Source organism: Mauremys reevesii, linkage group 7, assembly GCF_016161935.1.
Source record: "Mauremys reevesii isolate NIE-2019 linkage group 7, ASM1616193v1, whole genome shotgun sequence".
Taxonomy (NCBI): Eukaryota; Metazoa; Chordata; order Testudines; family Geoemydidae; genus Mauremys; species Mauremys reevesii.
Window position 1 is genome coordinate 27,613,054 of NC_052629.1, and position 25,626 is coordinate 27,638,679.

The window sequence follows — 25,626 nt, forward strand, 5'->3', positions numbered from 1 at the left end:
AGCTAAATGGATGGAGGTGTGAAAAATTCACACCCCTGACCAGTGTAGCTAGGTTGACCCGACCCCCATCACATAGGCAGCTACATCAACAGAAGAATGTTTATGTTGATGTGACTACCACTACATTGACAGGAAAACATTTTCTATTGGTGTAGGCTGTGTCTACACTATGGGGTTATGCTAGCACAGCTACGGCAATGTAGTATGTAGTGTAAATATACCCTTAAATAAATAGATACTGTTACCTCAGTATTAACAGAATTACCTGCATGTACTATAAGGGGAATACTTCAGGAGTATTTCAGCTGGTAAGATAAGTGTAACAGAGTGGTCTGCCCTTTTAAGGACCAGAGGCTTGGGGCCAGCCAGTTCTGTTCATTAATCAGATACAGCTGAGGGGAGAACAGGTGTTCCCTATGAATAGCTGGGCTGTCATTAAGGTGAAGGAAGCAGGAACAGCAGGGAAGTCCCTGAGAGAGGATGCCGTGGGAACCTGCTGGGGTAAATGATCCTCAAGGGAGAAAACCCTGGGAGGCAGTGCTTGGCTGAAAGAGCAAGGAAGAAAGTTTCCAGAAGCCAGAAAATAGGGACAAAGAGCTTGCAGAAGGGGTGTCCAGAAGAGGGGCCAACTATTTTAGTATGGACATAGTGAGACCATTGTTGAAGCTGATCATGGAAAAGGAGCCTTGGTAGTGGCAGAAGATCCTCTGTTTGACTTCTAGTCTGATGGACATTGTCGGGTTTGGACTCTGAGGATGTTTTGTTTGAACTTGGAGGCCTTGTATGTGTTTTAATACATGAACCTGGAAAAGGGTGTTATTGATATAGGGAGTTTGAAGTCCTTAGCAAGAACCCAAGGAAGAATATTGCAATGCTGACTCTTGCAACCGGGAAGTACTAAAAGACAGGATGTCATGTGACAGTACGATTATTTAGTTATCTTCAGTCATTGGCAAGCTCTAATAATTAAACAATTCTATCTTTTGAGAAACTTTTCAAAATGCTAACTGTTAATGTATTTTCTTATGCTGCTACTTCCTAGTTGAAATCCAAACTCTTTGTGATAAAAGGTTGAGTTACAGCAGGTGGCATGGAAACCTGATATGAAGGAAATAGAAGTGAGATAGAGGAAGTGTAAAGGAAGAAAAATTTAAGCACAAATAATTATTTAAAAAAAAATAGTAGAAGTACTGCAGGTTGAAAAGTTAAGATATATTCAATTTGCTGAGAAATTAGTGAACAGGAGATGTCATTTTGTTCTTTCATGCTGTATTCAACAATCTAATATGTTAAGAAGAAACATTAATCATAACAAGTATTAGCTCCAAAATACAGACCTAGACTGAGATAATATCTCAAGCTAATAAACCATGCTAACCTCTTAACCTTAATCAGTTGCTACTGTTACATTTCCTGTATAATTTTCCCTATTAATTAGATAGTATACCAGGGGTCAGCAACCTTTCAGAAGTGGTGTGCCGAGTCTTCATTTATTCACTCTAATTTAAGGATTCGTGTGCCAGTAAAAGATTTTAATGTTTTTAGAAGGTTTCTTTCTATAAGTCTATAATATATAACTAAACTATTGTTGTATGTAAAGTAAAAAAGGTTTTAAAAATGTTTAAGAAGCTTCATTTAAAAATAAATTAAAATGCAGAGCCCCTTGGACTGGTGGCCAGAACCCAGGCAGTGTGAGTGCCACTGAAAATCAGCTCGCGTGCCACCTTTGGCACATGTGACATAGGTTGCCTACCCCTGTAATATACTATGAAAAGACAGTATGACTATATTGGTATTTTAAAATACAGGACTGGAAAGTAAGTAACTGAGTCTACACTCCAAACTCAAAAATAAATATAAAGAATTTTAAGTCAGCGCTTTTTCTGGGCTAAATGATTGTAGGAATGTAACAGTGTTGATGCAAGTGCCATCTGAGGGGATTAAAGATAACATAACCAAAGTTACACTAGTAATAAGTTAATTTTTATCCTCTGACATTTAATTTTGTATGTAATGATATAGTGCACCAGAAGATAAGATGAACTGACAAAAGAATTTCAAAAGCCTTAAACTTTGGATGCACTGAGTCAAGGATGAGGAGTACAGTACTACTGTCCTTTGGCTAAACTTTTAATTCTATAAATGTATAGAATTCAGATACATGAGATCTTGCATATTTGAGTAATTTAACTGAGCAGCTTTGTTTGCAATTGTGATTTTTCTGTTTTGATAGCTAACGCAGTTTTGAATGGTGGCTTTTCAACATGATGAAACACAGTTATTTTTATTAAAGGGAAGAGGTGCAACATCTAATTTAATGTTGAAACATTTGTCATTTAAATAAAGACAATAAATGCCACTGTTAATGAAATGTACCCATAATGAGTTCTTTTCAGAAAGAAAATTTGTTCTGAAACCTCCTTGTTCTCAAATATTTGATTTGCTAATAAACCTTAATTGACATTACTGATGTAAATATTGAAGTTATATCAACATAAGATTTTCCGTTAATCCTCCACCACCTTCAGTACTTTTGAAATAATTTGAGGGTCCTATTCCATGGAAAGTAGTCAAACAGTGCCCTCTGCTGATTTTGTTAATCAGTAGTTGATTTAGTGAACCTTTTTATTTTAAGTGAAAATAAGATAGCCCTTAAGTTGTTCTTTTATTTATAAAACTGAATTTATTTGCTGCATATTTTGGTGTAGCGGTTCTATTGTTCTTATATTTTTATAGTGAGGCCAATTTGATGTTTCAGTGGATTTGAAATAAAAAATATAATTTGGAATATGTCAAGTATCAGGGGGTAGCCATGTTAGTCTGTATCCACAAAACCAACAAGGAGTCCGGTGGCACCTTAAAGACTCCTTTGTGTCTTAAAGTCTTTAAGATGCCACCAAACTCCTTGTTTATAATTTGGAATGAGCAACCTTTATATTGTAAATCATCAAAATGCAAAACTGTTACTATGTATTTCCAGGGCTGAGCATTTTCCTCACTCCATCCCCTGCAAAAAATATTTTAATCTTAGGCCAGAGTAGATCCCATTCATTGTTATGGGTTGAAGAATAGAGATCCCATTCTAGGCTACAGGACAAGATTTAAAAAAAAAAACAAGAGGGAGGGAGAGACCTTCTGGCCCTATCTTAATCTCAGTCATGCTTTAATAGCACGTGTCCTCCTGATTGTCAAGAAGGGCCAGGGGCTATCCACTCCATCACTGTTTGTATGTGTGATTCCCACCTTCTGACTACTGTCTGGGGTAAGCAGGAGGGTGGGGTAAGGTTGATTGTTGAATCACATGGCTCTTGCTTGCTGATACAATGCTTCTGGGCTCAGGCCCTTTGAAATTTGTCCTAGGCTGGCTGTCATTTAGTCAGTCAAAAGAACATTGCCTGACATAGCTTCCAAAAGTCTTCTCCTGGAAAGCAGGTAGATGGGCAAAGTCATGTATGCCACTGCTAATAACTGACAAAATCTTAACCTTATTTATTTTTAGTAAAAGTCACGGACAGGTCACGGGCAATAAACAAGAATTCACAGAAGCCTGGTCCCCATTGCTGGGGGCTGACAGCCCGAGCCCCACCACCTGGGGGATGGGGCTAACAGTCCAAGCCCTGAAGTCACGGAGGTCATGAAAAATCACAGAATTCTGACCTCCATGACAGACTCATAGCCTTCCTAATAAACAAGGGGAGTAGCTTCTTCAGCTGTGGTGCTCCCATGGGACAGCAATTGCAAAGACTCATTTGCTGGATCCAGGTTCCTCCAACTACTAAAAAGAGGCAGCTTCTTCAAACTTTCATTTATTTTTGTTATTCTCATGCACTCCTGCCTTAAAAACCTCATGCTGGAGGTGCCTTAATGGCACCACTTTCAGGGCTGCCAGGTTTTGTTCAATTGTGTGTGTGACATTTTTTGACAGAGAGCAAAGAACTGAGCAGGGGTGGGGGGGATAAAACCTATTCCCTTTGTACCTTAGACACAAAGGAGTTTGGTCAGGTAGAGACAGAAGGGATTGTTCAGTGGGAATTGAACTCTGTGGAAATTCCACCCAATAGTGTAGATATCTGTCTGCCAAGTCAGGCAATATCAAAACTGTTTGGCACATCTTCACTTCTCTTTGGGTTTCCCAAGCCTAGAGAGCAGCCTGCCACTGATGTTAGAAGCCAGTCTTTGAAGCCAATCATTCTACAGTCAGGTGAGCTGGACAGCAAGTTTTACAGACTGTCTTCCAGAGATTGGGAACCTGGAGCTCAGACTTTAAAGCCTGCTTGGGCTGGTTCACCCAATTTTTAAGAAACTTTGATATCTTGAAAGTTTGTGGGTTTTTTTCTCAAGACCTTCAAATATAGATGACACTTTGCAATACCATAGTTCTTCAATAGCCTATGTGGAATACATTGGTTGATCTCAGTCCAGTCGTTAGTAGTCAGGTAGCCACATTACAAAACCATCAGTTGTCAGAAACTGGCTCCCTTGTTGACAGCCTCAGCAGAAAATCCAAGGACTGAATGGACGTGCAGGCTGAAACACCCTCTCTTATTGGTGCTCCCTTCATGTTTAGAGTTAAGGAGTATTGTCAAAGCAATCTGAAGAAGATTGAACTGCAGCTGTTTGCACTGTAACTGATTTGTGGGTAAATAGAGAACTTCAGTCTCCAGGGCTATCAGTGTGACATATCTCATCAACACTTACGTTCACTTAAAATGTCTTTTAAAAATGAGAAATAATATGAACTAGGTCCACGCTTTCTTTGATGGGTGTTAGGGACATGTTGAAATATAGTGGATGAGAGTGAAGATATACAACAGATTTGCATATCCCTTCATACTCACAGTCTTTCATTTATGTCTTTCAGAGAATTGTTATCAAGTGATGCAATGAAAGACTATAACAGAGCCCGGGTTTACCTGGATGAGAACTACAAGTCACAAGAACATTTTACGGTAAATTTCCTTCTTCCATGAGATTAGTTTAATACTCAATTCACTTATGTTTGATCTTGAAACTGTTTTATACTGACTGATATAAGGATTGGCTTTAGCATCCTCTGTGATGATGGGGATTACATCTTTTCTAAATGTACTGTATGCGGTAGGAGATGTTCAAATTGATTGTTTAGAAGAACTGTATCTGTGAAAATGTTAGTAGAATGTCAGAGTTCATGAAAAGCGAGTTTCTGCATTCTTTTGTGGTGGTCATTGGTAGATCATTATACCCCCATTCAAGGAAATGTCACCAGGCTACATTTTGGGATGGCGCCAGACTTGCAGCTTGATTAACTGAAAAGAGATTGGCAAACATTGGAAACTTTGTTATGGATCTTGAGTCTGATTCATGTGACTGTGAAGGGAAAAATCAGTGTACAAACAAACTTACACTGATATGTGGGTAACATTTATGTAAATGTGAAAATGAAACACAGGCATAGGAAAATTCACCTTTTTATCTATAGCGGAAGAGACCATTTAGTGACAGCCTGAATTTATACAATAAACAAACCACAGCTACCATTTTATTGCATGCCCGCCCAGTACAGCAGTACTCCCAGGAGACTATTCGGCCCCACTGTACCTTCTTCCCTGACTGACCGGACCCCACCCTTCACACAAGTAGCCTATTTTCATCCATCGTAGCCCATCCTATATTGACACATATTTTTTTCTACATTGTTTCTCCAGGGTCCAGTCAAGGCAATCCTCCTCTTTCTTCTCAGGGCCACTAGCATTAATCCAAAATGTGTTCTTAAAGCAGATTTTGTACTGACAGTTTTGCTTTCCTTTGCTGATGCTGCTGGTGTGTTGTGCTCTCCTTTATGCTTCTCTGTCAGCAGTTGGTCAGTCCACTCTCCCTTGTACTCCTCAAAGCAGTCTGATAGCATATTCAATGAGCTTATGTAGTCGAGTGACTTAACTGCTGACTCACACAACTGTCCAGCTATATAGTTTGTTCTTCTCCAATTCTTCATATTGTCAGTCAGTCAGAGGATCCATAATATGACTTTGTGATGTGACCTGCAGCATTGTAAGGTTGTTTTAGCATCATTGGTACATCTGCTCCGGTTACCCTGGCTTCTCCACTTGACTCTTCTGCTGCCAAACGTGGCTGGCCCATTTGGCCATAGCAATAAACTATGAGGCATCTTCACGTCTTCTCCCATTCTTGTGTGAGTTGCAGTGTCCTAGCATAATCCAAATGGCTCTCAACAAGTCAGCACTATACAATATCAATAAAGCACAGGTTAAATGTATTCAGATCTGGCTAAATGACAGATCTAAAAAAGTAGTTATCAAGTGGGAATTTCTAGAAGAGTTTTTTAAAGGTCTGTTCTGGCCTGGCACTATTTAGTACTTTTATCAGTGATTAGGAAGTAAATATAAAATCGCTGCTGATAAAAATTTGTGGATCACACAAAAACTGATGGAATGGCAAATAATGATAAGGACAGGGCAGTCATACAGAGCAATATGGATCTCTTGGTAAGCTGATCTCATTCAAACAAATTGTGCAAATGCAAATTATACATCTAGGAACAAAGAGTGCAGGCCATACCTATATAATGGGGGGAGGGAGAATGTATCCTTGAAAGCGGTGACTCTGAAGGATTTAGGGGTTATAGAACATGAACATGAGCAATGCCGTGGCAAATAGGGCTCCTGTGATCTTTGGATATATATATAAATGGGAAAGTAGTAGGGCTACAGCAGTTGTGGTGTCCACATTTTTAAAAGGATGTTGAAAAAAATCTGAGAGAGCGCAGAGAAGAGCCACAAAAATGAGTTGAGCGCTGGAAACAATGTGTCAAAGTGAGAGATGTTAGGAGCTCAGTCTGTTTATATTATCAAAAAGATCAAGAGATTACTTGATGATTTCCTTCAGTGAGGGTTATTAACTATTAAAACAACTACACCGCTACCTTGATATAACGCCACCCGATATAACACGAATTTGGATATAACACACTAAAGCAGTGCTCCGGGGGAGCAGGGCTGCGCACAAGTTCAATATAACACGGTTTCACCTGTAACGCAGTAAGATTTTTTGGCTCCCAAGGACAGCGTTATATCGAGGTAGAGGTGTACCAAGGGCAGTTGTGAATTCGCCATCTCCTGAAGTCTTGAGATCGAGTGGATGCTTTTCTGGATGATATTATTTATTCAAACACAAGTTATTGGGCTTAAAGATGGAGTAGCTGAATGAAATTCTGTGGCCTGTGTAACGCAGGATATCAGACTAGATGATCATTATGGTCCCTTCTGGCCTTAAAATCTGATTTCTTGAATAAACTTTAACTTATAGTGGTGGCTTAAGGTTCCTTAGGAACTTAATTCGCATGTGGAACTGGTCATAGTGGAGTGTTGCTTTGCCATGCTCCCTTTCCACCTTTTTTCCTCTCCCTGCTCTCTCCGTGCCTTCTCAATCCCCTTTGTGCCAGGAGCTAAGGTATCACTCAAGAGCCAGCATAGGGGGTGGTAGAGTCACCTCTGCCAGCTTTACTTACACGGGAATTTCCCAGTGCAAATATCCAACAACTTTAAGTTCAGTTTGCATCACTTAAGTGTAAATTTCAGAAAGTGACTTGGTGGATAGGAGAAACCAGTCTAAAATTCTTAGTGGAAAAATTCTGAAGTGCAACCCTATGTAAATATGATGTGGATTTTATATGGATATGACCTGTGCTTGTGGTGTTAGTTTTAGACAAAGGATTAGGGAAGAATTTGTGTGATTACTTTCCATTGTATGTAGTCTTGAGACTGAACCAAGTAACAAAAAACAAAAACAAAAGTCCCCTTACTATTCCCTGCCCCCACTACACAACAACCTAAAACCCCAGAAAAGTGTGTGAAAGAGAGAGAAAGAAAAAGATTGATTCACCTTCACCATAGGCTTTTTTTAATCTTGTCACTTGTTATAGACCACTTACTGGCACTTTGTATCAAGGAATCTTGTACATAATTTCAAAGACTACTATCACAAATTTAAGATACATTTTTAATAATCATGATTTTAACTAATAAGAGACTTGAGTCCTGAGCTTTTAGTCTTTGAATTCACGCACTCTCTGCACTAGATAGATTTTCAAAAGGGATTTTAACTACTAAGTTGTGACCATTTAGGGTAAAGTTTTATTCTTATCTTCAGTGTGGCTTGGTACTTTCAGGATGTTATCCATCTCCCCAATTCCTCATTAGTTTTGTTTCTGATTGCAAAGGTCTTTAACTTGGGTGGCTTTTTTCCATTCCTTCTAAGGCATGGAGTTGGCAACAAACATAATCCCTAATAATTGTGCGTGTGTGTGTATAAATATACTTATATTATATATCTCTATATAGTTATATATATATAGAGAGAGAGAGAACTTTTTCTTTTTTTTAAAAAGTAAAAGTTCATCATATATGTTGTTGTGAAAATTCTATTTTCTTTAGAACTACAAAAGCCCAAGCATTCACAATGTTGCTAACTTATACCTCTGTTATTCTAATATCCCTTTTCCTTCAGTTTTGACAGTTTAGCCTCTATGGGACTTTCCTTGGCTTAGTTTTTGCAGAGCTAATTCTGATTTTGCTGCCCACAATTGCACAGTGTGGCTGCTTCGGAGCGCTGACTCAAGGCATTGACAAAACACCTTTGGGTAACATGGATCCTCAAAATACACCTCCCTCTTTGCTAGTATAAGGAATGTGGCTTTACTTAGAGGATATGGATATATTTCTTGAATACAGTTTGGAAAGTATAGTGCACTGACAGTGATATTCAGGGCGCTTTTGTGGAGTTCCTGATAGATAGATAGAATTCTACAATAATTCTACTGTATGGTAAACAATCAAAATAGTCCATCTCAAACCCAAACAATCTAAGACTACTGATTGTGCCATCTGCAATTCTGTATCAGGTATGGTGAGGTTTTTTGGTTTAAAGACACTTCCCTGCAGTAGCTGTCAGTACCCAGCTTGTGAATTCAGATAAAAACTTAATACATTTAAAAATAATTCTCTACAGCTGCAGGGCCACTGTTTAGCCTGAAGGAATTTGATGAAAACCTCTACTGCTTCTGCAGCTGACAACTGGACTCTTACCTCCTATTGGCTTTTGCAGCAAGCATCCCTAAGAATATGAAAAAGGTCAAAGGTGAGAGATAGCATTTGGCAATGGTCACTTGTCTAGATGCAGGGAATTGCTGTGCAGCTTTTCAAACCCTGCTAGGATAGAGCCTGTAGCTAAAATTTCCTCACACAACACTACTAAAAAAAATCAGCCGTATCAGATTTCAAAATGAACAGTTATATAAAATTTAAAAAATGATGTGAAGATTAATTGATTGGCATAAGGTAGGACAGCAGCTACTACTAGGGCTCATGTTTGTCAGCTTTGGGAATATGACAGTGTTCGAGTTAAGAGCTCCCAGCAGTTATGAATGAAGTTTGTGGGTGACAACCATTGAAAGAGTAAAGGTTGTTTCCCAGAAGTTTCACTAACTGAACAGTCTGCATCAATATTAGTTCAGTTGTGACTGGAAACAGGGATGGGCAAACTGGTTTGGACAAAAACTGACTCTCACCTTAGCCTACAATCCTAACTCAGGATTTTACTGGTAGTTCAAAATACCAGTAATTTTTTAAAAATTCTGCTCTTAGTAAATCTTTCATTACATAATCATACAACTGTGGACAGTTTTACATATCCCTTGGCAAATACTACACAATACAATCTAGACATCAGTCCCAGTCTCTACTAGGAGAGTTTGTATAAGGTCTTTATAGGGAGGGTGATGAATGGAGGCTGAGAAAAGATCAGAGGCAAGGCCATAAAAATACCTATAAATAAATAAGGTGAATCTTGAATTTTTTATTGAATTTCTCAAGTTCTTAATGTTTAAATTCTCTACTATAACTTTAACTGCAATCCATGTAGTTTTTTGTTGTTGTTGTTTGTTTGTTTTTTCTGTAAAGTCAATAAATTATCAGTCTTCACTCTACACAGATGTTTTGCAGATTGGAAAAAAAAGTAAAGCTTTTAAAGGGATCTCTTTATTGGTATTAGATGAGGGAGAAGCAACACTGAGGAACCATGTTTTCCCTCAACAATTATCTTATTAGTAATAATGGGATGATTCCATGTTTATGTTGGTTGACTAAATACCAACTAGTAGCCATCACTATTCAGTCAGTTCTGACTTGAAATGCCTCAGATCATGGCAACCTGAGTGACTTCAGTGACAGCTGTATGTATTACATTAGGGCGGAATTTGGCCCATAATGTCCTTCAGACTGTGCAAGACTACGCAATAATGGAGACACTTCACATGTTTAGTGTACACCAGGCTAATTACTGGTCCATTAAAGTATAGCATGTGTGAGTGTTTGCATATGTTCTTGGCATGCAAGCGAATTGGTAGTTGATGAAACAAGGCCCTGTGATTTCTTTTCAGTTTTAACCAGGCAACTCCTTAATTGCTGTGACCTTTGCTTTCTTTGCTCAGCATAAGCAAGGCTACTATGCATAAGTAAATTAGGAAATGATAGTTGTAGGGCACACCCATGCCCCTCCCACCCCTTTCCTGCTCCCACATAGAATTTGAAAATTTGTACCATGGTAGCCACAAAATGCTGAACCATATTCCTAGTATGTACAGGAAAGTTCAGTACAAACCATCAGTCTAGCAACACACTCCTTGTCAAAGGTCAGAGGAATGTGAGCAAAGAGTCTGCAGCCACAAATTCAGAATGTAAGCCTCCTGGGTGGCTGCACTGAAGGCTAGTTTACCTCATTGAACTATATTAAGTTTCCTCTGATCTGAGGCTTTTTTATTTCTTAATACATAGGTCAGAAAATATTTTTTACTAAAAACCAACAGACAGACAAAACTCCCCAGAAACCCTAAATACAGAAACCATTTGAACATGAGTATTTTTAATATTGTGGGAGGGATTTGGGAAGGTGTTTTTCCCCCCCCTCCTCTTCCGCGCCCTCCCCTCCCCCCCAGTGGGCTAACCCCTACAAAGTCCTGACAGTCTCCACCCTTAAGAGTAGAACACAAAGGACCTCACAGGGCCTTAAATTTGTGAGAGTATATTTTGAGGGGTTGTATATGTCTGAGGGTTGTAGCTGTATTCTGGAAGATGCTTCACATTGGGATGGAGATTTACTGTTGAGTACAGACTTATTTTTTAGAAGGCATAATTTTAATAGATAATACAGGATTCTCGAGCACTTAACTGTTTATTATTGGTTAACTGTGCAATAGATCAAACACTGTTGGTGTATATATTTGTGTATTGAAGATTCATCTTGTCCCTGTTAAGAGTTGATTGAGTTTTAATTGGTCCGTTAAAGTGCAGGTCTTACCTTTCAAAACAAACAAACCCCACCCCCACCACAGTTTTCACAGTGGAGAGACGTAAATGATGGTGGCGTCCTCCAGTGATCTGTACTGGTACCAGTGCTGTTTAACATATTGATAAATGATCTGGAAAATAGGTTTAACAATGAGGTAGCAAAGCTTCCAGGTGATAGAAAATTATTCAAGGTAGTTAAGTCCAAAGCTGACTGTGAAGAGTTACAAAGGGATCTTATAAAACTAAGCGTGCAACAAAATGGCAGATGAAATTCAGTGTTGATAAATGCAGAGTAATGCACGTTGGAGAACATAATCCCAACTATACATACAAAATGATGGAGTCTAAATTAGCTGTTACCACTCCAGAAAGAGATCGTGGAGTCATTGTGGATGGTTCTCTGAAAACATCTGCTCAGTGTGCAATGGCAGTCAAAAAAGCTAACAATGTTAGGAAACATTAGGAAAGGGATAGGTAATTATACACAGAATAACATAATGCCATTAAATCAATCTATGGCCTACCCACACCGTGAATATTGTGTGCAGTGGTGGTAGCCCTATCTAAAAAGAGATCTATTACTCCTGGGGGCATTCTGTGCCAAAATAATTAAAAAATTATGCACACCATATTCTCAAATTCTGCAAATTTTATTTGTTAGGATAACACTACATAATCACACCAGTTTCAATTATTTTGGTAATTTGGTAACAATAGAGAGAGACACAAAATTTCCCCCAAGAGTAGAGTTAAAGAAACCCCTATGACAACCCATTTCCTGTTTCTCTGCTCCCCTCCCTTCCCCCAGAGCCCAGCCATGCACCCCCAGACAATACAGGTGAACCCCCTTCCCGTCAGAGCCCAGCTGCAGGATTCCCTGGCCCAGATACCCTCCCTGTCCCCCAGAGCCAAGCCATGGCCCTCCCTTGCCCAAATACTTGCACCCCTCTCCCCCAGATCCCACCTGGCCCCCACCTGGCCCAGACACCTACCACTTTCACCTCCCAGAGCCAAGGGATCCAGAGGGAGAAACAGCCTGATGCTTGGTCCCAGGCTTGCATGGAGTTTCCTTCACGCCGCCCTCTCTTTCCCTCAGAGGATGCTGGGACTGCAGTTGCCAGGAACCCTCCTGCTCCTTCTCCCTCCCCTGCCTCCAGCAGTGTCTTCTGTGTGCGAGCTGGGCTATGTCGGGTTCAGTGGCTAATAGTGGCAGCTAGCAGCACTGCAGCCCATTTCTGTGGGGGAGAGGAAATTCTGCGTGCACAACGTTAATTTCTGCAAAATTCTGCATTGCGCAGTGGCACAGAATTCCCCCAGGAATAATAATATATTAGAATTGGAAAAAGTACAGGGAAGGGCAACAAAAATGATTAGGGGTATGGAACAGTTTCCATATGAGGGGAGATTAAAATAATAGGACTGTTGAGCTTAGAAAGGAGATGACTAACGGGGGATATGATAGTGGTCTGTAAGATCATGAATGGTGTGGAGAAAGTGAATAAGAAAGGATTTACCCCTTCACATAACACAAGAACCAGGGGTCACCCAATAAAATTAATAGGCAGCAGGTTTAAAACAAACATAAGGAAGTATTTCTTCACACAGTGCACAGTCAACCTGTGGAACTCGTTGGCCAGGGGATGTTATGAATTCCAAAAAAGAACTAGATAAGTTCATGGAGTATAGGTCCATCAGTGACTATTAGCCAAGATGGTTGGGGATGCAACCCTATGCTCTGGATGTCTCTAAACTTCTGACTGCCAGAAGCTGGGGCTGGACAAAAGGGGATGAATCACTTGATAAATAACCGTGTTCTGTTTATTCCCTCTGAAGCATCTGGCACCGGCCACTGTCGGAAGACAGGATATTGGGCTAGATTGACCATCTGTCTGATCCAATACAGCCATTCAAATGTTCTTATGTTAATACTTTTTGGAAACTGTAATTGAAACAAAACTGATTTTTTTAAACATAAAAAGAGCAGATTAGCTTTTTCAAGGTGAATATATTGAAAAGAATAATACTTTATATATAGCCCCTCTCAGGTTGATGGGGATGACTTTCTAATAACAGTGAAAGATGCCCCAAAGTATCCAAGAATGCAATCTTTTAAAATGGGAGGTTGCCTAATAGGGTTGGGTTCTTAAACAATTTTCACTGTGTTTCCACTTTACAGATGGGAAAACTGAGCCTAAAGTTTGTGACTTGGCCTGAGGCCATCAGCAAATCAGTGGCAGAATCAGGAGGCAAGTCAAGGTCTCCAGACTCCCAGGTCACTGGACAACACTAGGAAGGAAGGATTGTCCAGTGGTTAACCTGCTAATCTGTGATTCAGGAGAGCAGGTTCAAGCTCCACCATAGATTTCCTGTGTGACCTTGGGCATTTAGTCTTTCTATTCTTATTTCCCCACCTGTAAAATGGTGATAATAGTATTTCCTTATCCCATTCAGTAAATAATACATTAAAGCCCGTGGGATACTCATATACATTGATAATGGGGGGCATATAAATAACGCCAGTAGGTAGATAGTGCATTTCAGTGCCCCAATACAAACAAAAAACAGTGTTGAAAATATATTGTCAACTATTTCTCACCTGCCCTCCATGCCCATCAATTATTTTAGATGTAAAATTTCAAACCTTGAAATGGGCTATAAAGCACTAGGGGAAAATGAGAGCGTGAGAGGGCTCTTCCACCCTAACGGTGGTCCACATAAGTACATTGAGCTAGTGTTAACGTTTAACAAGAGGATTACAATGGCAAGTAAGTGTCCTAAAAATAAAGAAGGGTAACATTTATTTAATAAAGTGCATTATTTTATCTTAAAATTATGTTCTCATTACTAAGAGAATTGTAAAGTTAATTTTTGTTAGATTAATGATATTTGAGCAATATTTTCAGTTGAGTCTGTTTCAAATAATTGGCCATTAATTGAAAAAGGAAATTGAATTGAATTTATCTTGTACATAAATCCTGTCAGAGTTATTAATGGGTCTCAGAAAATATCGGCCTGTTCCCAGAAATGAATGGAGCACACTGATTCTTCTGAGCTGATTAGCTGTGGCAGTTTGGAGTTTTGTTAAATAAAAAAGATGATTTAGGAAGAGAGACATAATTGAATTTAATACAGAGGGAATTCAAATGCCTGATTAGTTCTAAGAGACCATTTTTTTCTATTAAGCAGTTTCATCAGTAATTTTTATTTTTACAAAAAATGCAGATTTTCACCAGGAGGTGGAGCTAAAGCATTAGCTTGTATTGTAAATGGGTCTCTCAATACTGAGAAAATCTGTGATTTAACTTGTTCGTTCAGTAAGCGTGTAATAAATAAAATGCTGCTGCTGCTGTGAGTATTTTTCAAAAACATATATTTAAACAGAAAAAGAGAGAGTGAATTCTACTCACAGGTATGAGTGACATGAATACAAAATCCCCTTGGTACAGGAAGAGGCCCAGAAGACATTTTGTTGGAAATCTGATGATCCAATCTAAAGTTTGTAATGTACATAATCTGACTCATTTTGTTTCATAAGGAGCTGCTTGAATTGTTTCTGTAACTATGCTGTACATTTAACTGTAGTCTATGTTGAATAGTCTGGTGACTGTAAATAAAAATACTTCCCTGAGACTTTAATACAAATCACTTTATTTCAGGTCTCGACTGGCATGAGTAGACCCCAACTCCCATTTCCCTTTCTTCTGATAGAAGGTTCTGTTGTGGGGGCAAAATGAGGGGTCTCACAGTTCCCTCCCACTGTCTCTGTGGGCTTGTCTATATGGTGCCGTAGCTCACACCAGTTGGGGTGTAAATTCAAATATGCATCAGTATGTTGCACACTAACTGGCCCATGTGGGCCCTGCTGGCACTCAGTAGAAGTTTTCTAACACACTGTAATATAGTCCCATTTCAAACAGGACAATATTAACACCCACTAGAGAACTTATGGTGTGTGCCAGCAGGGTCCACACACACCAGGTCCACATGGGCCAGTTTGTGCGCAGCATGCCAGGTGCACATTAGAATTTACATCTCGGCTGGTGTGGACTAAGGCACTCCGTAGACAAGTCCTGTGACTCAGGAGTCAGCAGCTAATTAGCAAGACCCAGTATCCTTCAGCTGTGTCCCGTTCTTCGGATTTTCTGGTACTTGTACCCAGAGAGCATCAGCATTTATGAAATCCCAGGATTATTTCAGTCTTTCTTGCATTGACACTTAAGCAGGGCAGTTTGGGGTACAAGTACTGGGGTTGCCCTAAAAGGCAGACATTTTTAGAAAGTGGCAGCATTGAGTCCAACAAAAATTGAGTGGGTCACCAAAGACCTATGGAATCAGGGGTTTTTTTTGTGTGTGGGAGGAGACTTGAGGAGGTTGTATCACAGAGTGGGGTAGAGCACAAAGAACTTCATAAGGGGCAAGAGAGAGTTTGTAGTCTCAAGAGACTGGTTTTAGATAAGGCTACTTAGTATCTGACTTGGATTTCCAAGTCTTCTGAGGCTCACTTATAATTTCAGGCAAGATTTAAGTGGTGTTTGCACCTTAATGTATGGATGTGAAAGGTGGAAATCCACCAATGGTATGGACAGATGTTTAAATACCTTTGAAAGAAAATGCCTCAAGAAAATACTCAGAATTATATGGAATTAATTCATTTATAACAAATGTCAAGATTTGTCAGAGGGTTCAACAATTTTTTATCTCCAAAGTTTTCCAGAAAAGAAGATGGAAATATCTGGGACATGTGTTAAGAATGAAGCCAGCTCACCATTGGGCAGCTGGAAGAACACACACAAGGGATTAATCAAAATAATCCCTCCATCAGATATTAGTTATGAGACTTAACAAAACTTATGGGACTTAACAATATAGAGAAGTGCAAAGAGCGGGTCAGGTAGACAAGGATGGCAGAACATTGTGCCCTAGGTGATGTCTGATGGTGCAGAAAGGATTCATTTTTCATTGTTCTACTGTGATAGTTGGGAAAATTTTCTGTAGCTCAATTGGGTAAAATCTGGGGAAGATCAGAGATTTTAAAACTACACTCTAGAGTGCACCCAGATAATGTTTTAAAAATTACATTAGTGATATTTTTCATGTCTGAAAAAGGCAGGTAGTAATGGGAAAAAGCAAAGCTCTATAAACAATAGAGAGCATGTGATCTTGTTTAAAATGTTTACAGCCAAAATAATGGTATCAAAGAGTATGAAATTTTAATTGTATTAACCTTTAGGGGACTGGATAATTCTAAGGCTGTGTTAAGGACCGGTCAGTTTCTGAGCATGGGATCCAGATCCCTGTGGGGTTTTGTTGCAGGAAGAGAAATATCTGGTTCTAGGAGACAGAGCCAGGTTAGGACTCTTGTCTAAAGTGAGCCCCAAATTGCCCTATCTTCCCACTACTGGGAACCCTCTTTTTTTCTTTCTGCCCTTGTCACTCTGAACCACTTACATCCATTTCCTGTTTTAGCCATGGGCCGTGGCCCATCACTTCACCACTTACAGCTGTTCTTCCAGGCAAGATTCATTGGGCCTGGTGTTCGGCCTTCCAGGCTTGCCAGGAACAGTGAGATGCTCTGGCACAGACGGGAGCAGCTCTGTGCAGCAAGATGTGCTGGTGGAGAAGACATGGCTCCTTTCTGTGTGAGGCTGAGGTTTGGAATCCTCCCCCAGTCAGTGGATTGGGACGGTACAAGAAATCTTGTTTGAGACAAAAGAGACTCTCGATTGTAGAGGGTTGTGGGGTTACTGTAAAGGAATAAGTGTGATGTTTGCATGTGGAAGGTGGTATATGGGAAAGAGATGGAAACCGAGTTAGTTTTGCTTTTGTCCCTCGACCTTAGAACACTAAGGAAGAGTACAGTCATCCTTAAAATTCTATGGATTAGGACAACATTGTTTGGTAGTGGTGATGTTTGGTTGGTGGGTAATATTTGCTCACTCAGCTGAGGTTTACAACCTATGTCTGCTCATATTTCACTGACTGCAATGACCAAACATTCCTGTTTCTGGTTGCTTAAGAGGTGCAACTTTTCCTGTCTGATGTGAGCTTCCCAATTACCTTTTTTTTGCCTCCAAATTATATTACTGGAATGCATTCTATGTGGGCTGATTGGAAGGCCAGTCGAACGCTTCAGCCAGAGCCAAACTCCGCTGCTAACTTACTTAGGCCGCGGCTACACTCGAAACTTCAAAGCACTGCCACGGGAGCGCTCCCACGGCAGCACTTTGAAGTGTGAGTGTGGTCGCGCGCCGGCGCTGGGAAAGAGCTCTCCCAGCGCTGCAGGTACTCCACCTCCATGAGGGGATTAGGTTACAGTGCTGGGGCACTGTTTACACTGGCACTTTACAGCGCTGTAACTTGCTGAGCTCAGGGGGGTGTTTTTTCACACCCCTGAGCGACAAAGTTGCAGCGCTGTAGAGCACCAATGTAGCCATAGCCTTAGAAATGCTAGATCTTCTTTTTTGATTCCCATCTGTTAGCTCAACGACGCTGATGGGACCAAATGAAGTCACTTCCATTCCTTATTCGATGTATATGGTCTAATATTTGCCAAGTGTTTGACCACATCTTCTTGGCAATGCCCTTCATGAGTGTTTGCTGCCAATAGCTATCCTCACTAGGTTTAGCATGCCAGCTGAGGTAGGGTCCCGGGGTATGATACTGTAGAGCGCACACAGCTATTTGGAGTCACCAGTGAGAACTGAGCGAGTTGCCAGGACTAACTGCAAGCCAACTGCCTTTCATGGGTGTGGCTGTCTACTATGCAGAGGTAGTTGAACTCACTTCATGCACCCCAAAGTGCTAGTTAAGTCAAGCATATTTCAATAGACTGCACTAGCATCCACTTCACTTCCAGTTTCAGGCTGTTGGCTAAGATCTGCATAATGAGTCTATCATAAGTGCCGCGTATATGGAAGATTTTTCTTTTTCTGTTAGTCTCCAGAAATAAAAATTATTGTATGTAAAAGTAATGCAGTAACTCCTCACTTAAAGTCATCCCGGTTAATGTTGTTTTTTTGCTATGTTGCTGATCAATTAGGGAACATGCTTGTTTAAAGTTGTGCAATGCTTCCTTCTAACGTCATTTGGCAGCCGCCTGCTTTATCCACTGCTTGCAGAAAGAGCAGCCCATTGGAGTTAGCTGGCAGGGGCTTGGAACCAGGGTGGACCGGCAGCCCCTCTATCAGCTCCCTGCTCCCCTAAGTTCCCTGTGCAGCAGTTGCCCAGCAGGCTATCGATTGCCAGCAGTTCAGCTGTCCCTCCCCCCACTGCCATGTGCTGCTCCTGCCCTCTGCCTTGGAGCTGCTCCCCAAGACTGCTGCTTGCTGTGCAAGGGGGAGGGGAAGAAGAGAGGGGCTAATGTCAGGGTGTCGCCCTCCCCCCTGCTCCTGCACCTGGCTTACCCCACCTTCCATAGAGCAGGGGGGACACAAGACAGGGCTCAGGATGGAGGGAGCTTGCAGGCAGCAGCTGTGGTCTCAGCAAGCTGATCTAGTTAACAAGGCAGTGTACTTAAAAGTAGGGTCAGCTTACTTAAAGGGGGGCAAGGAGGGAAGGATAGCTCAGTGGTTTGAGCATTGGCCTGCTAAACCCAGGCTTGTGAGTTCAATCCTTGAGGGGGCCACTTAGGGATCTGGGGCAAAAACAGTACCTGGTCCTGCTAGTGAAGGCAGGGGGCTGGGCTGGGCTCGGCTCAATGACCTTTTAGGGTCCCTTCCAGTTCTGAGATAGGTATATCTCCATATATACAGGGGGAGGGATAGCTCAGGGGTTTGAGCATTGGCCTGCTAAACTCAGGGTTGTTAGTTCAGTCCTTGAGGGGGCCATTTAGGGATCTCGGGCAAAAATCTGTCTGGGGACTAGTCCTGCTTTGAGCAGGGAGTTGGACTAGATGATCTCCTGAAGTCTCTTCCAACCCTTCTATGATTCTATGAAATGCACATCTCACTCTCTCATACACACAGTGTCTGTCTCTATCTGCAATGCTGTCTCCCCTCCCTCCATTCCTGCTGCCTTGTAGAGTGTGAGAGTTAACCCTTGAGGGCTCAGACAATTGATAGTTCATCATTTAACAGTAAGGCATTTGCTGGGAAATAGCCCACCCTCTGACTTCACCACCTTAACCAAGCTTCACAATCATCATCACTGAGTACCAGTATTAATTTGTTTGTTTAAAACTTATACTGTGTGTGTGTGTGTGTATATATATATATATATATATATATATATATAAATATATATATATATATATATATATATATATATATATATATATATATAAAATAGTCTTTTGTCTGGTGAAAAAAATTTCCCTGGAACCTAACCCCTCATTTACATTAATTCTTATGGGGAAATTGGATTTGCTTAACATCGTTTCGCTTAAAGTCACATTTTTCAGGAACATAACTACAACATTAAGTGAGGAGTTACTGTACTCTGAAAATCCTTAAGCACCTTTACTAAAATATTCTGGAAAAGTACAAATATATGTTCGTCGCCAGACTTTGTGCATCATTTCTAATCAAATTTCTCCACTCCCACACAATTGACTCACTTTATCATTGTTTTAATTTTTTTTCAAAAGTGCATTAGTATAAACTTATAGTAGTTTTGTTCAGCTGCAGCAAAACTTTGAATTAATGTGTCAAAATGTTTGTAGTCTTAACATGCTGCAGACATTTTGAAATTCTCCAATTTTAACATATTTTATGTATTTCTTCTTTTTTCTAGTTGTTTGTTTACTTAGAAATGTGAAACTCAAATATGATTCTTTAACAGCATTGTTTTCTACTTCATTTTGAGCAAGCTATTTACCATGTCTTCACCTCTGATTTACCCTTCGTTAAATAATAGAGATAATGAGGCTTACCCACATTTGCAAAGCAATTTGTGATTTTAGGATTAAAAGCTCATTATAAATGCTAGGAAACACTATTTTTTCCATTTTAAATGTTTTGAAAGTGTTACTTGCATTAGCTGACACTGAATTAAATGCAAATATATAAACTAATTACCATTGAGTCATCTATTAAAATAGACTCTGAAATGACAGAAGAATGGTAGGTAGAAATATCTCAGATGATTTTATCTTGTAAAGACAAGACTGCACTATTTTCTCTAAGAATGCATGTGATACTATTTTATTCATGCTAAGGCTTTCTTTAACATGTAAGAAGGTTTACCATTGGGTAAACTTGAAGGTGCTTTCATACTAGACATGGAGATGGATACCTGCTTGGTGATTGCACTGAATTAATGGTAATTCTAGATGTTGATTGATACCTTTCTCTAGTTCAGGTAGTACCCAAACAAGCCATTTTAGAGGATAGTCATGGTACAGCTAAACCAAACTTGTCATTTAGCAAAGGGCTTGTTCTTAAACATATGATTGGAAGCATTTAAAAAATACTTTCAACTTCCTTTGTCTCTGTTCACCATTTCTGGCATTCAAGAATGTTAAAAGAAAGAACCCGAACAGAAATGGGAGGTGCCCTGTTAATTTATGGTTTTGTATTGTTTGGTTCCATAGGTAAAATGTGCTAATTTCTCCCACGTGTATTAGATGATATCCTACATTATTTCTTATAAGGTAATAGGTTTTGTGAAAAGGTTGGTTCCCTGTCAGACGAACCAATGAAAACGTCAAGAACTTGTGACAACTCAAATCAATAAGTGTACAACAAATTGATGTTAAGGATTTTGAAACAATGCCCAATGCACCAAGTTATAGGCAAATTACAATGTCATGATAAACCACAGTTATTTTCACCCACTATTGGTAATTAAGTTCAAGACTCAAGAAATATTTATGACTCATAAATCTTGAATAGCAAAAATTAGGGTTAGTTATGGAGTTTTTTTATCATAGACTAAATATTCTCTTGTCATAGTGACGTCTGCAAAAGTCTCAGTTAATTTCTAATTATTTAAATGTTTCAGGAAACATAAAGCAAGGATTGATATTTTGCTAAGTGGAAAGACTTTAAAAGGCATAAGAATTATTCTATTATCTAAAATATTATTTTTGCTACTAACATGCTTATCTGTGAGTATATCAAGCTTGTAATTTATTTTAATTGTTAACAGTTCTTTTGATTTTTGTTGGTGCTCAAGTGTGTAGGAAAATGAATAACATTGTTAGGCTAAAAGAGAATCACCATGCAGGTTTTCCCCTGACATGGGGAGGCAGGTGTCCTTCTGGTGGTCCTCTTTGGAGCTGTGAACAGGCTCAGATGAAATGTTTTTTGTTGTTGTAGATTGTCATTTGGTAGAGATTTAAATGATTCAAACAGTTATTTACCTAGTAACTTAAATTGGCTTTGAGAAAGGACCCAGAGTTAATATATATGCCATTCACAGTTCCCTGATACTGTTTACGGTAATTCTCAAATGGCTTGCATGAACTAGGTTAGTCACAACTTCTACCAATTCCACATAATATCTTTAGAAGTCTATATTAAAACAGATGCCCATTTCAGTCTTTCCTGTCAACACATTTAAAAACCCCAAAGGCAAATCAACAGTAATACAAAGAAACTGTTTGTTTTTGGGATATATATCTATCCTATCTATGGAGATATAGATAGATATAGATAGATATCCCAAAAACAGAGAGAGGGGGGAAAAACAGGTGTTTTTTTCAATTGAATTCCATCCTGAAAGGGTGTACAAGAGAAATTAAAGCAGAGAGAAGTTTTAAAGAAGAGAGAAACTAAGAGAAAATACAGATTGAAATTCCTCTTAATGTGAAAGTGTAAATGATGCAAAGCCAAGTAAGGCCTCATGGTGGCACTGCCTTTCAGTGATTAGATTTGTTTACTTCAGTTATTGGAATACTTTGTAATGTTTTTGCACATTCATTGTGACTCTTCATCTTTCCCCACCTGTATTTTCCCCAATACAGTATCAGTTTCCAAGGGGCGGCTCTAGCTTTTTTGCCGTCCCAAGCATGGCAGGCAGACTGCCTTCGGCGGCGCGCCTGCGGGAGGTCCCCGGTCCTGCGGCTTCGGCGTACCTGCCACCAAATTGCGCCAAATCCGTGGGACCATCAGACCTCCCACAGGCAAGCTGCCGAAAGCTGCCTGACTGCTGCCCTCGCAGGGACCGGCAGGGCACCCCCTCCAGCTTGCAGCCCCAGGCACGCGGTTAGAGTGCTGGTGCCTGGAGTCGCCGCTGTGTTTCCATCATAAACTTCTGGTTTCGGTGGACTTTGGATTAGATGTAAAACTTTGTTGTTCTGAAACTTGTCTTACCACATTTCAGTGTTTGTTCTACTTTTTTAATTTTGTAAACGAAATTATGCCCTTGAAAAGTGCCACATTAACAGCTCTGAACCTCTCCATTGAAGTACAGAAATCACCTAAGTGAAAGTTTCCCTCCATACTGGGAATAAACCTCTGAAAAGAGTGCAGAATATTGAATTTTTTGTGATATGGACATGTCCACAAAAAGCTGAAGTGAGGACAGCAGTTCATTTCACACAGGTTACCAAACTGCTGTCAGAGGATCATTTCCAACCTGTCTGCATTTGAGTTAGTACCTGAAGAGTATAATCATGAATATACTTCCCCTTACCCGTCTTTCACTTGAGTGAGCCACTTCAATAAAATCTTAAATCTATTTATCTGTGTTAGTTATGGTGATTTTGGTTGGTTGGTTGGTTGGTTGGTTTGTTTGTAGTGTTTCCTGACAGTTCTAGAACTCAAAAAGTGTAATTACAAACAGGAAAGAGAGAAATTTCACAGCTCAGTAGTCCATAGTATAGATTTAAATCTATTTTTGTTTGTTTGTTTTTCATTTATAAGTATTTGCTACTCTTTAGAAAACTGGCTTTCGTGCATGCATGGTAGCTTTTTAATTTGTAGACTCATTCCAGTGTTATGTATGCATGCCGTGGAGTCATATTCCACTGAATTCCATACTACAGGCTTGCACAATATACTGCAAATGTTCTGAGGGAGAGTGGGTTAATTAGTAAATAATAATTACAAAGTATATTTTCATAGTAAACCATACATTTTTCAGCTAAACGATATGTATTGCTAAAATTCTCTGAATATGTATCTGCATAGTAGTTTATAAATGCTTAATCAGGATTGCTAATTCAGTTACGTCAACTCATCTTTCCATTATTTATATTTATTCTTTCATTTATTTTTGGTATATAGAATCTGATCTATAGCTTTGATATCTGTGAGAATGCAGAAAAAAAGTCAGCCATTACAAACCAAAGCAAATAAAACGCAGTTACATCTAATGTGTCTCACATTCCACTCAATTCAAAACTTTCTTGTAGATTTATGTTCACAAAGACAGGGGACTCCTCATATTTTCCTTTATCTTGACCATATGAACAGCTAACAATTTTCTAATGTTTGTTTAATAATTATAACTGGCACTTGTGTAATACAAAAAACAAACATAGATCTCAAAGCTCCTTACAAAGGTAGGTGAGTATCTTCAGGGCAGGGATGCATATCACCGTGCCACTGATCCTATACTGAGCTCTGCTTTAACCACTAACCGTTTTTAGTTAAATTTGCTTTTGAGATGAAATCTTTTCAGAGAAACTGCTCAGATCATAGATGGCAGCAATGTTATAAAACTTTACTTTGTGAAGACTGGGGGAGTAGTATGTGCAAAAGGAGAGCTAGAGAAGGAGGCGATTCTGTCACAGAGTAGTCAGCTAAATACAGATTTCTCTATTTAGCAATAGAACCCATCAGTTGCATAAAGGGTCTTGTACTGAGCTCTGGATTTCAGAAGTTGCACAGATAAGAGTATTTAACATGGGATCCCATTAGTTATATGAAAACTATTGGTTTATCTTGAGAATCCTATAGTTATATTGAAAATCTAACTATAGGAATTTCAGCTTTCACCCAGGGAATGATAGCCTTAGCTTGGAAAAAACTCTACTTCCAGAGAAAGCATTTTCCAAAGCAGGGAGTTCCAGCAATTCCTTAGCGAATCCTCTAATTAATAAGAGACTATTATGGAAGTATTTATTAATACTTATGATTTATTAGTCATTTGTTGTTTGAAAAATAAAAATGGCAAAGGCCTTCAGCATTGGGGGCCCTATTGCGTTGAGTGTTGTATAAATGCAGAGGCCGAGAGAGGTCCTACCACAAAAAGTTTACCTTTCATTTTAAGACAACATTCAGGAAGTGCGTTTAACAAACAGGAAGAGGGAGTGGGCAAGGGGGAACTCGGCTAACTGTGATTGGACCATTTATATAACACAACATTTTAAAAAATCTGCCATTCATGCCATTCTGTAATGGATTATAGGAAAACTGGACATTTTGAAGGTGCTGAAAGACAGAGTAATTGAGTTGATTATTCATGCTAAAGAGTTAGTATAGATAACTTTCCTGAGGTCTGGGCAATGCTCCCCTGTTCTGTGAGCACCACATAGACCCGCAGTGTTTGATACTATCACTGGAGAAGACTCAAAAGTTTGTGTGTGGAAGATAAGAAGTCGATTGCCCAAGCAAAAGAGCTCTACTTGTCTAAACTGGGCAAAAAGCCACTGATATGTGATTAGGCATATATAGTGCAAAGGAAGTAGCAAAAGCACATTTATGTAACAATTCAAATTTGTTACATTCATCACCTGGCTTGATTTAAAGCAAGAAGTACACATGTTGTGGCATTTGATCTCTGCCGTGATACTGAGAGCAGCATCAATGTGTTTGGAAGGCTGCTAGTGGACATAGTGAGACAGTTTGGGTTTTGCCATAAATATGCTGATAATATTTTCTCAATATAATTGGATCCAGAAGGTGCCATCTCTGTGTTCTCAAGGTCTGGCTAACAATAGGCTTGAATGAAAGCAAGTTGGCTGAGGCTCAATCTAGATAACTGAGACAGCTGAGATAATGTTAGTGGGGTGGGGAAGCACCTAGAGGAAATAGTGAATATGATATCTGCCCCTTGTATAAAGGCCATGCCTGTCTTTTCTTCTTCAGATGTACAACTGAAGGGTTTGATTGGACCTTCACATGCTTTTGGATATCCAGATAGCAGTAGTTGGTAAAAGAGTTTTTATTTATCCTCATGTGGCAAGAAGATTGTGACCTTCTTTATTAGGCCCTAACTTGGGCCCAAGTTGTCTAAGAGTTGTCTAGACTTCAAGACTTTCACTAGATCAGTGGCTCTCAACCTTTCCAGACTATTGTACCCTTTCAGGAGTCTGATTTGTCTTGCGTATCCCCAAGTTTCACCTCACCTAAAAGCTGTTCGCTTACAAAATAATAATTAAAAATACAAAAGTGTCCCAGCA

The 25,626-nt window shown here is 39.6% G+C and overlaps 1 protein-coding gene across 9 annotated transcripts in view; it reads left to right on the plus strand.

The window, feature by feature from the left end:
- INPP5A (inositol polyphosphate-5-phosphatase A) overlaps positions 1-25,626 on the plus strand; it is a 404,737-nt gene that overhangs the window by 141,743 nt on the left and 237,368 nt on the right. For all 9 annotated transcript variants that reach the window (XM_039480835.1, XM_039480836.1, XM_039480830.1 and 6 more), the window contains one exon: positions 4,862-4,949. In XM_039480835.1, coding sequence (XP_039336769.1) covers positions 4,862-4,949 — 88 coding nt within the window. The remainder of the gene's footprint in view (positions 1-4,861; positions 4,950-25,626) is intronic.